This window comes from Rhincodon typus, chromosome 3 (genome assembly GCF_021869965.1).
Source record: "Rhincodon typus isolate 14 chromosome 3, sRhiTyp1.1, whole genome shotgun sequence".
NCBI classification, from domain to species: domain Eukaryota; kingdom Metazoa; phylum Chordata; class Chondrichthyes; order Orectolobiformes; family Rhincodontidae; genus Rhincodon; species Rhincodon typus.
In genome coordinates this window covers 51,506,798-51,519,241 of record NC_063334.1, presented here as the reverse complement: position 1 = coordinate 51,519,241, position 12,444 = coordinate 51,506,798, and the positions used below count along the sequence as shown (strand labels likewise).

The following is a 12,444-nucleotide window of genomic DNA, read 5'->3' as shown; positions in this document are numbered from 1 at the left end:
GTGTTCATCCAGCTCTACACCTTGTTATCTCATACTTCATCAGTTGTTCATTTGCTTCATGATGGTGTATGGCAGTTGTGAGACAGTATTTAGAAATTTAATTCTGCGTCATTTTTCTTTGTTTTCAGAGTATACAATGCAGTCCCCATGTTAAAATTATCCATTATAAAAATTGAAAATGCTGGAAATACTCAAACAGGTCTGGCAGCAACTGTGGAAGAGAAACAGTTAACATTTCAGAGCATGAACTCACAACCAAAACATCAACATTATTAAGATCATTAAACTTATTTTGTGCTATTTTGTTCTGGTCCTTCAGAATCAGCTCCTGACACTGACTGCCACAGATATGTCCGTTCACGGACTGCTGAATTATGTATGAAAGGCTTCCTAGCTCCCTGTAGATGGATGACACCCCTCCAACTCTTCAGCCAAGGCCTTCAGTGCAGCTCTGGAAAATTTTGAAGCTCATCTCTGCCCTATTGGACCATCCTACAATATGAGGTCTTGCTCACGCTCTTGTAACTAACCAGCCAGAATGCATTCCTCCAACTTAAGAGGCACAGGCTGGTTTTATGTGATGTTAGCCTCTCCAATTTTGCACAAGCCCTTTGCTAAGAAGTGCAGCAATTCAACAACAGATGCTGCATTGGACAGAAGGTAATTAGGCCAATGTGACTGCCAAGTCTGCTTCTAAGTCATAAAATGTTATAGTCTTGATCTTCTATAAATCACTTTTGGGCTGAACTGTATGCTGAAGGTGAATATCAATGCTGGGAATGAGGTTCAGAGGAAAAACTTTTAATGGGAAGAAAAACACCCAAAAAGGCAAGGATCACTACTTGGTAATTCTGAAATTAGCCCATATCTAATTACTCTATATTTACGATGACTGATATGGACACCAGACATCCTCTCGTGTCGAAACTGGGATGCCAATTCATCCTAACTTGCATAATTTAATACTGTGGATTTGCAAAACAAGACCAAATCAATATTGCTGGGGAGAGAAATGTTGCTGAAGCTTTTTGTCTAGCACTCATCAGGACAAACACAAGAATGTTATACTTCAAACAATCACACCAATTTATACTGCAGGAGAAAAGGATGCTGATTGGTTGGCAAGCTAAATGTGTTTGCTAATTGCTAACTGCCGCTGAGAAAGCGATGGCTTTCTGCAAGGTCCCCTTGCTTCTGGGCAATTACCATTCAACTCTCACTCCACATTCAATTTTGTGTGATCTCTATAACCTGCAAGTAGGCATCCTACCAAAATGGCCTGGGCTTGCACCTGGGGCAAGAGAGGTTTCAACAACATAACAATCGCTGGGTATCTTTCGAGGCGAGATGATTATCCATGATAAAATATAACAACGAACCGAAAATGCTGGAAATCTGAAACAAAAACACAAATCGCTGGAAAAACACAATAGGTCTGACACGACCTGTGGAAAGAAAACAGAGTTAATGTCTCTAGTCAAGAGGCCCTTCTTCAGAACTGATAGCTAGGAAAAGGTGGTATATATGAAGATGGGAGTAGGGGGAGGAACGAGTGGATAGGCAGAGATGGGGCCCAAAGAGAAAGAAAACAACAGTTAGGAAGACAAAAGCGTGGACAATATCAGGCTCAGGAGAAAGAAAAACTAATAATGTGGATCGTAGGTAGGTTAGCTGCGCTGAAAGAGCCCATGTTATGACAAAGCTAGGTGTGTGAGAGTGGGTTTAAAAAAAAAAAGTGTTCAGGTTCTAAAATTACTGACCTTAATATTAAGTCCTGAAGGCTACAGGAATCCCAAACAGAAAGTGAGAGGCTGTTCTTTGAGCTTGCACTAAGCCTCACTGCAGTGTTACAGCAGGCCTGAGACAGAGATGTTGGTATAGGAACACAGTGATGTGTTCAGGTGGCAGGCAACTGGAACCTCAGAGTAATTTTGTGGATACAACATAGGTGCTCTGCAAAGCGTTTGCCCAACCTGTTTTTCGTCTCCCAAGGTAGAGGAGACCACATTTGTGAGCAGCAAATACAGTAAACTAGATTGAGGGAAATGCAGGTAAATCGTTCCTTTACCCTGAAGATGGGCCTGAAGCCTTGGATAGCAAGGAGGAAGGGTGCAACTGGACAAGTGTTACAGAATATGTCCCCAGCAACAGTCTCCTACAAGTGGACACCAATATTCCTTCAGTTCAAATCCTCAAGATGCTTCTTCTTCCTGCTGTGGAGCATCTGCCCTGACTGAGCGGAGAGAAAAAAATTCATCTGTTTTGGGAGTCTGGTATCTGAAATTTGGATAGGGACTGACCCAACAAAATTGATGATAGGACAATCATGGCCTTGATACTTGCAATGGCCACAGATACCGACACCAGATATCCTCTAAATCACTGATTCAGACTGCCAATTCATCCTTCCTTGTACAATTTTGTGTTGTGGTCACTTATGCCTGTCCTCCCACCTCATAGATAGGATCTTTTACAGCAATAGTAGCTAGTTTGACCCCTGCTTTGAGGTGACTTCTGTACAGTGTCCACACTGGAGTCCTACATTGTAAGGTAGGAATCATGACCACATGGTAAACCATGAGCTTGGTTTTAGTTTTGATGTCACAATCTAGGAACTCTAGCTTCTTCAATAGATTTCAGGTAATACTTTATCAATGTTTCAACAGTACCATTTAGCTTTGAATCACTAAATGTGTAAGCATGTTTCAGTCTTCCTTAGATGTGCGGTCTGACATATAACATCAGGTTTAAAGTTCTTGTTCTACAAAACCGTTGCAATATTACATATCCAAACAGTTACACAAATGCACTTGTGACTACGTTTGCGCATTGTCTGCCTAAATTAATTCTAACACTTAAGGACGCAACAAGCTTCTTTTCAATAATTTTACAAGAAAGCGTTCTACAAACTTTAAGCACCAGTATACAAGTCAAAAATAGACATTAAAGTCCATTGGAATCTGCTGCAGTTTATTCGTCACCTTATGTTGTCCAATAACTGAACTGTACTAAATGTTCCATAATTGGAAACTAAAGTCAATTACTCCCAGGAGCTGTAAATGCAGTCTGACCTTCTGTATATGCATGTTTGTTATTTAACAACATGCCCAATTCCAAAACAACTCAGAGTACGTACTATTGATCTAATCCTACATATAGAAGTATTTATCACCAACAGTAAACAAGCACCATTTTCAGACTCAGAGCTTTTATGCATTAATGTTCCAAACTTGCACATAAAAGGCAGTTAGCTTCTACCAACAACTGCTGTACATCATTATACAAGTGTTTGGCATAGTAACTCAATTTGACTGTAGGAACCACAGCCTACCCAGAGTTGTAGTCGTATTGCTCTCTGAACACAAGATTTCAGAGAGCTTCTGATTCTTTTACTACAATGACTGATAGGTCACAAAGGTAATACATCGAAGTCAAGTCAGTTTCATCCTAATGGTTTAGTGATAATGCTTAACTTGTTGGGGTAGGTGTCAAGGTGATCTCACACTCAGCCCTTGATTAAAAAAAGAATGATGATATAGTGCACTTCAGATAGCTCATCAAGATGATAATTCTGGATCTCCGTTAATAAATCTGAGGATTGCAGCTTTTCAAAACAGAAAGGTAGTGGAGGCATTGCAAAAGGTTGAAGTGGAATCAGGGTACAGAGGGAAGAGATCTCTCTGTATCTGGTTACTGTCTAGTTAACCCAAATGGTCATACTAACACTACGGAAAGATGTAGTCAACGTAAAAAGGATTGAACTCAGACTTGATCTCTGCTGTGTCACATTATTCTCTCCTCCTCCTCCCCAAACAAGTAACCTATTGAAGAAAGAAAAAAAAAAAAAAACCATGCCCCTGCACATGGTCCTCAACAGCAATTTTCATTCAGCAGTGCTTGGAGTACCCAAAGTCAGACTAAAATCACTCATCAGGAGAGTAGAGAAAGAAGGAAATTGAAGAGGCCAGGGAAGGGGTGGGGGATGCAAAAAGATAAATAATAGTGTTGTAGCAGCAGCACCGTCCCTCTCGTGGTCACTCTTCAGTTCAGAATGCAACTTGTCATTGAAGGCATTGATTAATTTCCCACAAAGGAAGAAAGAAATAGAAATCACAAAGTTATGGCAAAAGCGAGGTTAAAGCAGCTTTGTGCAATATTTTATGACAACGGCTGAACGTTATGCCATGTAAAGTAGCTTAAAAAGGTAAGAAATCAATGTATACTAGGCATCATAATTTCAAATTATGAAAATTCATCTGGTCTTAAGATATAGCCTGTAGGTGGTTTCTTTCCACAAATTACTTGATGCCTTTTAATTTTAAAAGGCATGTGTAAGTATTCTCAGTGCAAAATTAGCCACCATGATCTATCTGCACATGCTAAGTTGAACAGTGACATCACACATGCTCAATTGCAGAAAATTTCAAGAGTTGGAAATGCATGTTGTTAGAACTCACATGATTCACGTTCATCCTCCAGGTCAATCTTACACCCTACTGCAAATCTTTGGCCATCATCTTTGTCACGAAAGATCTTGAAGTTCTGATTTCAGAATGTGCCTTTCAACATCTCAATATCTCACTACTGACGCCATGAAATATTGCCAGTTAACTCTCACCTTGGAACAATAGCTGTACGCTGTTTAAATTGGTACTAATGGACTGCAACACTCCACTTATCAATGTTGTTGTGCTTAAAAAAAAACCTTAAAATAAAGAAGGTTCATTGCTAAGCTGCTTGCATTGTCAACATTTGCCTCTGATAATCACTTATGCAGTCATCTCAAGATAAGCATGGCACTTGATAATCATCATAGGTTTACTACTAATAACACGATATTTTGCAATGTGGGTAAATGCAAATATCATTTTTGCTCAGCATGTTGTTATGCAATCCCGTACTGATTACGTAATTCTACAATTGGCGTAGACATAAAAACACAGTTCTAACATTCTCAGAAGCAAAAAAAAAGAAAAAAAAACAACTTGGTTTTGGCCCGAATATCTGCTTTAGGCAATACTAAACAAATTCTTCACGCTATCAAATTCTATTTTATTATAGATTTTCTGCAGTTCTTGTATTTAATATTTTTGTTTACACTGTCCTTCCCAAAAGAGGCTGCAAATTTCAACCAATTAGCTTCAGAATGCAAATAGAAAAGGTTTTCCTTCTTACTGTTATGCTTATCCTCCAACACCATGTAATGTATTGTATTTGTGAATCAAGTATCAACAAATTAGCCTAACATTTATTGCCACAAACCTACATGAATCTATAGCTCAAGATTAAGGGACGGAAGACCTTGAAAATTTTCAGCTGAATGTTCCAGCGTGGTTTTGTATGCAACTATAATCAGCATCAAAATATATATTTAAGCCTAAACTCAAAGAATAAGTTGACCACCAGTTTTAGCTAACAAATGCATATTTAGGGCTCTCACAGTAGGAGTCAATATAATTTTTCAGCTCAGAAATATATGTTTAGAGTTATAGCAACTGTAATGTATTGAAAACTGCAATGCATGTTTGTGCACTTAAAGCTCCAGTGAAGGAGTGTAGGAGGAATGTAAAGAATCCACATTTTAATAGCATGCAAAGTTCGGAAGCTGAATGCTTTTTACTGAATCTTACTAAAATAAACTTCCCAAAAGACAAAAAGAAAGTGAAAACAAAAAAAAACGGTTATGAATCTTTTGGAAGGTCTTTGTCTACTTTCTGTAGACTGCATTTTAGGTTTGAAATTTAGAAAATACATTGAGGCATTGGACTGTTGATAGACACACACTGAAACATTCCAGCACAAGATTAGCAACAGCAAGATCAGTCATGTGTAAACACACATTGATCCTGTAAAAGTATCCATCCAATCTAAAAAATATTGACTTCTGATTACACAGGTTTGTTTTAGTAGCAGTGGGATCCCAGATTTTTGATCTCACACACTCATTGGCAATGCTTATTATGACCTATGCCCAATCTTCTGACTTGGATGTCTCTTCAGAGCCATCATTTGTATCTTCACAATGTGAATGTGCAACGAAGGCATAACTGCAGTTTTACAATCACAGAAAATAAAGAACAAGCCTACAGAGTGAAGAATTGGAAGATTGAGACAATTACGCCCAAGCAAAATGATTACAACTCAGCAAAAAACACTTTAAACCTTGGGCATGCTCAAAAAAATAGGAAATGGTCATCTTCTGCTACATGAAGTGAGAAGCAAATGAAAAATCTGACAACTGGTTATTGCACATAATTGAGGCAACTTAGAGAATCTACAAATGAAATCAAAGGTCTTCACAATGTTTGAAATGAGATCATCATTACCACATTCCCTCAATGAGTGTGGAATGGCAATGTACTGTCAGGTACAGCACACGAAGGTTACCAGTAAATTAGAATCAGAGTTTACAGTACAGAAACAGATCCTTCAGTCCAACTTGTGCACGCCACCCAGATATCCTAAAAAGATCTAGTCCCATTTACCAGAATTGGGACCATATCCCTCTAAACCTTTCCTATTCATGTACCCATCCAGATACCTTTTAATGTTGTTATTGTACCCATCTCCGCCACCTCCTCTGGCAGTTCATTTGATACACTCACCACCCACTGCATGAAAAAGTTGCCGCTCAAGTTACTTCTGCATCTTTCCCCTCTCACTTTAAGCCTATGCCCCCTTGTTTTGGACTCCCCCACCCTGGGAAAAAGACCTTGGCTCTTCAGCCTATCCATGTCCCCATGATTTTATAAAGCCATTCCTCAGCCTCTGGTGATCCAGTAAAAAAGCCCCAGCCTATTCAGCATCTCCCTACAGATCAAACACTTCAATCTCAGCAACATCCTTGTAAATCTTTTCTGAACCCTTTCAAGTTTAACAACATCCTTCCTGTAGCAGGGAGACCAGAATTGAATGCTGTATTCTAGAAATGGCCTTATCAATGTGTTGTACAGTCACAGCATGGCATCCCAACTCCTATACTCAATGCTCTGACCAATAAAGGCAATATGTCGAACACCGTCTTCATCACCTTGTCCTACCTGCGACTCCACTTTCGAGGAACTATGCATTTGCATCCCTGGATCCCTTTGTTGAGCAACACTCCCCAGGACCCTACCATTAATTGCACAAGTTTTGTCCCAGTTTGCCTTACCAAAATGCAACACCTCACATTTGTCTAAATTAAGCTCCAACTGCTACTCCTTGACCCATTGGCCCATCTGATCAAGGTCTCATTGTACTCGGAGGTAACTTCTTCAATGTCAACTACATCACCAGTTTTGGTGTCATCTTGTCAATATCAAGCAAAACTTCTTAAAATGTAAAAAGGTACGCTTCCCAGGAATTCACTGCTTGGTAGAATATAAAAAACGCCAACAAACAAGCTCAATGCCAAACTTTTATGACCTTCTCAATATGCCTGAACATCCTGCAATACCACAGAAACAAGTTGTATACTGACAAAACCTATTTATTTTCATTGACAATTATGGCAGACTCCCAGACATGGAAACAAGTATGTGAACTTCAGCAAAAAGTCATCCCAAAGCTTGACCAATCTTTTGTTTGGAGTCCCTTAGCAAACATTAAGGGTCAATGCACAGTGATGTGCTCAAAACACTCATTGGCTACTTAGCCTTTCATCCATCAAAATAATATAACAAAATTCACACAAGAGTAGACATTTATACCTGCTTGCATAAAAATGCTGTTAGACAGCAACATGGGGGGTACAATTGGTCTAGTGAAAATTTCTAGAGGACACAGCCAAAAAAGATTCAGGGGTTCTGAGGAACAGCCATTGGACTTGAAACATTAACTTTGTTTTTCTCTCTCCACAAATGCCAAGTTTCCCTGGCACATTAATCCTGTTCTGTTGGTAATGCATTTTGAATAAAAGTATAGGCCAGGATAACTTTCAAACGTAAAATTATGCCAAAAGTGACCTTGACAACAGTTGGATGAGGAAGAAAAAGGTGAAGTTGTGGGTCACCAATATGAAATGAGCATCTGCCAATAATGCAGCTTATTCATGTGGGATATGTCAAGATCCTATACAATCAATGAGATCAAGAGGTGCCCATGAGGTGGTAACATCAAAATGTACTACACCAGGATATCTAATGTCCTTAGTTCAATAGTTGGAGAAAGTGTTTCAACAATCTATTCCAGGATCATGCTTACTCAATAGAATAAGTGGATGGTTGACAAAAAAATTTCATGAAGAATGGAAAAATGCATGGCACACAGCTTGATGTTTTTTAATGTGGGACTGTCATCAAATTCTGGGATGTTATTATTAATACACAATAGGTCATCAGATTGATCAAAAATGTACAATATTCAATTTAATAGTGGAGAGAAAGGTAAATTATTGGGGAGCAACAGTACCGAAACTAAAGCCTCACATCTAGTCAAGAGTGAGGTCCTTATGAAGACTTGAGTCAAAGTGACTCTGTGAATTCAATTAACTGTTTACTTTAGGATGTCAAAAGATGAGGAATTCAATGGCTTTTAAAATGTTATAATTTAGTACAAGGTATTCTTTTACAACTGTCATTTAATAAAACACATGTTTATCCAATTTGAATTACAGGTGGTATTGTCTTTTTTATCATTGCAAAGTAACCTCACCTATGCCAACATTGGCAGTTCACATTTCACACTCGACAAAAAGTCAACCCCTTGATTTTTGGGAGGATTTTTCATAGCTTCAAAAAAAGTTAGATTTGCTGGTTTAGTAACAGGAGGCAAAGGGTAATGGTCAATGTCTGGCCCTGCGAATAGAAAGCTGTTTCAAGTGGCGTTCCATAGGGTTCGTCGTAGGGACCCCTGCTGTTTGTTTTATACATTAATGATTTGGACTTGAACATGGGGGGCACAATTGGGAAATTTGCAGATAACAAAAATTGGCCATGTAGTGGATAGTGTAAAGGATAGCAATAAGCTCCATAATGACACAGACAGGTTGGTGGAGAACAGAGAAAAGTGGCAGATGGAGTTCAACTCTGATAAGTATGAGGTAATGTACTTATGGAGGTCAAACAGTAAAGGGGAATACATGGTAAACAGGAATAAACTGACAACAGTGGACCAAGTGAGAGATCTTGGCAAGCAAGTGCGCAGATCCCTAAAAGGTAGCAATACTAGCAGACAAGGTTTTAAAGTAGACATATAGAATGCTCTCCTTCATTGGCAGAAGTATAGAACTCAAAAATAGGGACATAATGATGATCCTGTATTAGAAACTAGTGAGGCCACAACGGGAATATTAAGTGCAGTTCTGGTCACCACAGTACATGAAGGACATAGTTGCTCTGGAGAGAGACTGCAGAGATGGCAGAGATGATTTTCTAGAACGTAGCCAGGCTGGAGAATTGTAGCTACAAGGAGAGACTGGCAAGGTTATGGTTCTTTTCCTTGAAACAGGGAAGGCTGGGGGGGTGACATGATTGAGGTAAACAAAGTAATGAGAACAGGTAGAGTAGACAGGAGCAACCTGTTTCCCTAGGCAGAGACTTCAAGAACCAAAAGGATCATAGATACTAGCTAAGTGGCAGAAGGGTTAGCGCAAGTGGAGGAAATTTTTTTTATAACGTAAAGAGTGGTGGGTGTCTGGAATTCACTGCCTGAGTTGGTGGTGGAAGCAGATACCTTAAACCCTTTTAAAAAAAAGTACCTACATCTGAAGCTTCTCTTTCTCCCCCCAGTTGGAAATGTTGCACAAATTCTAAAAGGTATTGATAATCCAATACATCCTTAAAGCCCCTCAACTTAAAAGCAGATTTTTTTTTTAAATCTCAATTTTTCAACTCAGAGTGCAGTCACATCACTAGACTACATTAGATCAAGATTTTCTCAAACATGCAGACATAGATAGCGTTTCTTTCTCCATGTAGTTTAGAAATAATGGTCATGGAGAATCTGAGATCTAAAATAAAATATATAAATCTAACCTTGCAAAATAATCAATGCATAGACTATATAATACAAGTACAAACTAACTCATGATCTAAGCAACTACATACATTTTTTTGTCACATTTAAAACAGGAAATGCTGTGTTAAAACTTATTGGATATCATCAAACCCTCTTCCACCCTTCAAAATTATGGACTTTTCAGTGCCAATACTGGAGGAAGATTCAATTTCAGGACAAATAAATTTATGCAAACAGTTCCCATTATAAACTTTAACACTGAAGATTCAGTGGAAACAAAAGAATCAAATAAGTGACTTTCAGAACATTGAATTGATACCTTCCTCCCTCCTCAAACCCAATCTAATCATCCGAAAATGATTATCTGAAGACAACATCAGGTTGTGAATCTCACATGCAATGCCACAGGAAATCATTCAAATGCATCTTTTAAACTCTCTTCAGTTCAGCACTTATTACATCCTTAGCCAAGCTACCCAACAGGAGCCCCATGGTGCAGTGATGGTGACCCTGCCTGTGAGCAAGGTGGCCCAGGCTCAAGTCCCATCTGCTCCAGAGGTGTGAGGTAACGTCTTTGAATGGGTTGATTAGGTTTGATCAAGTTCACATTCCTGTACTCCAGTGTTAATACGAGAAACTTGGCTTACCTACAGTCATTCCAGTGTATTTTTTTGGACAATTACTGAACAATGCTTGACCAATTCACAAATTTAACTTGAAAAATTCTATTGGAAAACTCAGACACATTCTGTAACTATTCTCACTTGTGCGCTGAGCAAGATGGCTACATTGAAATCTTAGCTCTATAGCGCTCTTGACATTTGTTTAAAAACATTTTAGACCTCTTTTTTTAAAAAGAAAAAAATAAATATTTCAGTTTACCTTTATTTTTTTGTTTAATTTGCAGCAGTATCTGTATAACATGGCCATGTTCAGAGGTCCGAAATCTGCATAGAAACTAGAAAATAAAAGTTATGAAGAAACATGCAAATTTAAATGGAAGGTAAATACGGGCTGGTTCATCGAGTTTGCCCCACACCATTGTAACTGGTATTACGACTGAATACTTCCTTGCACAGCCCTAAAAACGTAAACGGCTGCTAGGCAGGTTTCGCCAGTTTAATAGAAGCTTTTAAACAACACTGATGAATTAATGTAACAATGATAGATCTTAAGAAATATACATGTGTAGTGGGAAATAAAAAAAGTTTATATTAACTGTTTCGTTTAAAAGCAAAGTTTCGACATATTGACTTAGTCAAATCGTGGAAGTATGTTTAAATTGAATACAACCAACTCCTTAATCATCAAGGGTTGTTCTGGCATATCTAGGGCGATGCTGCGCAGTCAGTGGGGCACATATGAGTCTTAAAAGCAATGACATTTCAAAAGGCCTTACATGAAATTAAAAATTGGGAAAGAAGTCTCGAAAATATACTCACTTTTCATACACAAGCTCATCATCAACGCTAAAATAGTGCGTATTTGCTGAGTTTTTGGGTTTATGTCGAAGAATAGCAAAATACAGCCGATCTGAAACACATGTAACAACAGAAAAGATAAACACAATTGACTGTACCAGATTAATATACCGTTGCCGCACATTTACAAACTGCATGAAGTAGCAAAGCGTCCGTCTTCACCCACACAAACAACCATATCCATGGTTCAGGCGCTTCGCGATAGGCTGCTGCCCAAGTTGGAACCATTTAAAATTTAAAACCGCCATGCCTTGAAACCACGCAGATTACGGAAGAGAATCTGCTCCTCAATGCAACCTATTTCAAATCAATATCAGTTACACAGGCCGTCACCTTTTATAAACTCCGCCGCATTTAGCAGCTCCTCTCCGTCCGCCATTCCGCAACTTAGGCAAAAACGAAACAAAGCTGCAGAAACTTTTCAGCGCGCACTTTAGCTAAAGAACTGCACCCAGTCTCGGGGAAAAAAAAACAAACGTTGATAATAGACTTGGGGCTCGCCCAAGGTCAACTTTCAGAACAGTTCCCTCCGGCTGGGAAAAACACTTGCAGCAAAGACTACTACAGCATTCACGGGACCGCAAACATTGCAGAAAAGTGGTGCCAATATTTGAATACTTATCGCATCACCACCGAGGGTCCAAAAGTCAAAGTGGCCCCCTCTTGTCTGCAGCCTGTCACTCTCAGAGTCAAGCGTCCGCATTCCCCAGGCATTGGCCAGCTTTGCCTGATTGACACTCACTCCAGCCCAGTTCCCGAATACGAACCCGCCTATTGGAATGAGGCCCTGATGGTTGTCAGTGGAAACCACATGTCGTCAGCCATTAACCCCGCCCCAGCACTCAGTATTGAGCATCTCAGAGCTTCACAGCTGAGGGCAGTGGCGCTGCTGCAGCTTACTGCATGTCCCACGAGCTTCTCCTCTGCGCAGGGAAAACAAGGCAGTCCAGAGAATTAGGCCAGACAGTGGCATCTTTTTATTTGACATGCTGAGGTTGTGACGCGCAACATCAGAGTCTGGAAC

General features: G+C 39.4%; 1 protein-coding gene across 6 annotated transcripts in view; it reads right to left on the bottom strand.

The window, feature by feature from the left end:
• Window positions 1–12,138, bottom strand: part of LOC109919808 (dual specificity protein phosphatase CDC14A-like) — an 82,025-nt gene extending 69,887 nt beyond the window's left edge. For 5 of the 6 annotated variants that reach the window (XR_007266124.1, XR_007266125.1, XM_048620238.1 and 2 more), the window contains exons 1-3: window positions 12,039–12,138; window positions 11,382–11,472; window positions 10,822–10,897 (exon numbers count right to left, since the gene is read on the bottom strand). Coding sequence is in view for 4 of the 6 variants with exons in the window: in XM_048620238.1 (XP_048476195.1) it covers window positions 10,822–10,897; window positions 11,382–11,472; window positions 12,039–12,123 (252 nt within the window). In the remaining 2 variants the exon portion in view is untranslated. Of the gene's footprint in view, window positions 1–10,821; window positions 10,898–11,381; window positions 11,473–11,753 lie in introns of all 6 variants that reach the window. The other variant, XM_020519837.2, reaches the window with a different exon arrangement.
• Between the last annotated feature and the right edge of the window lie 306 nt (window positions 12,139–12,444).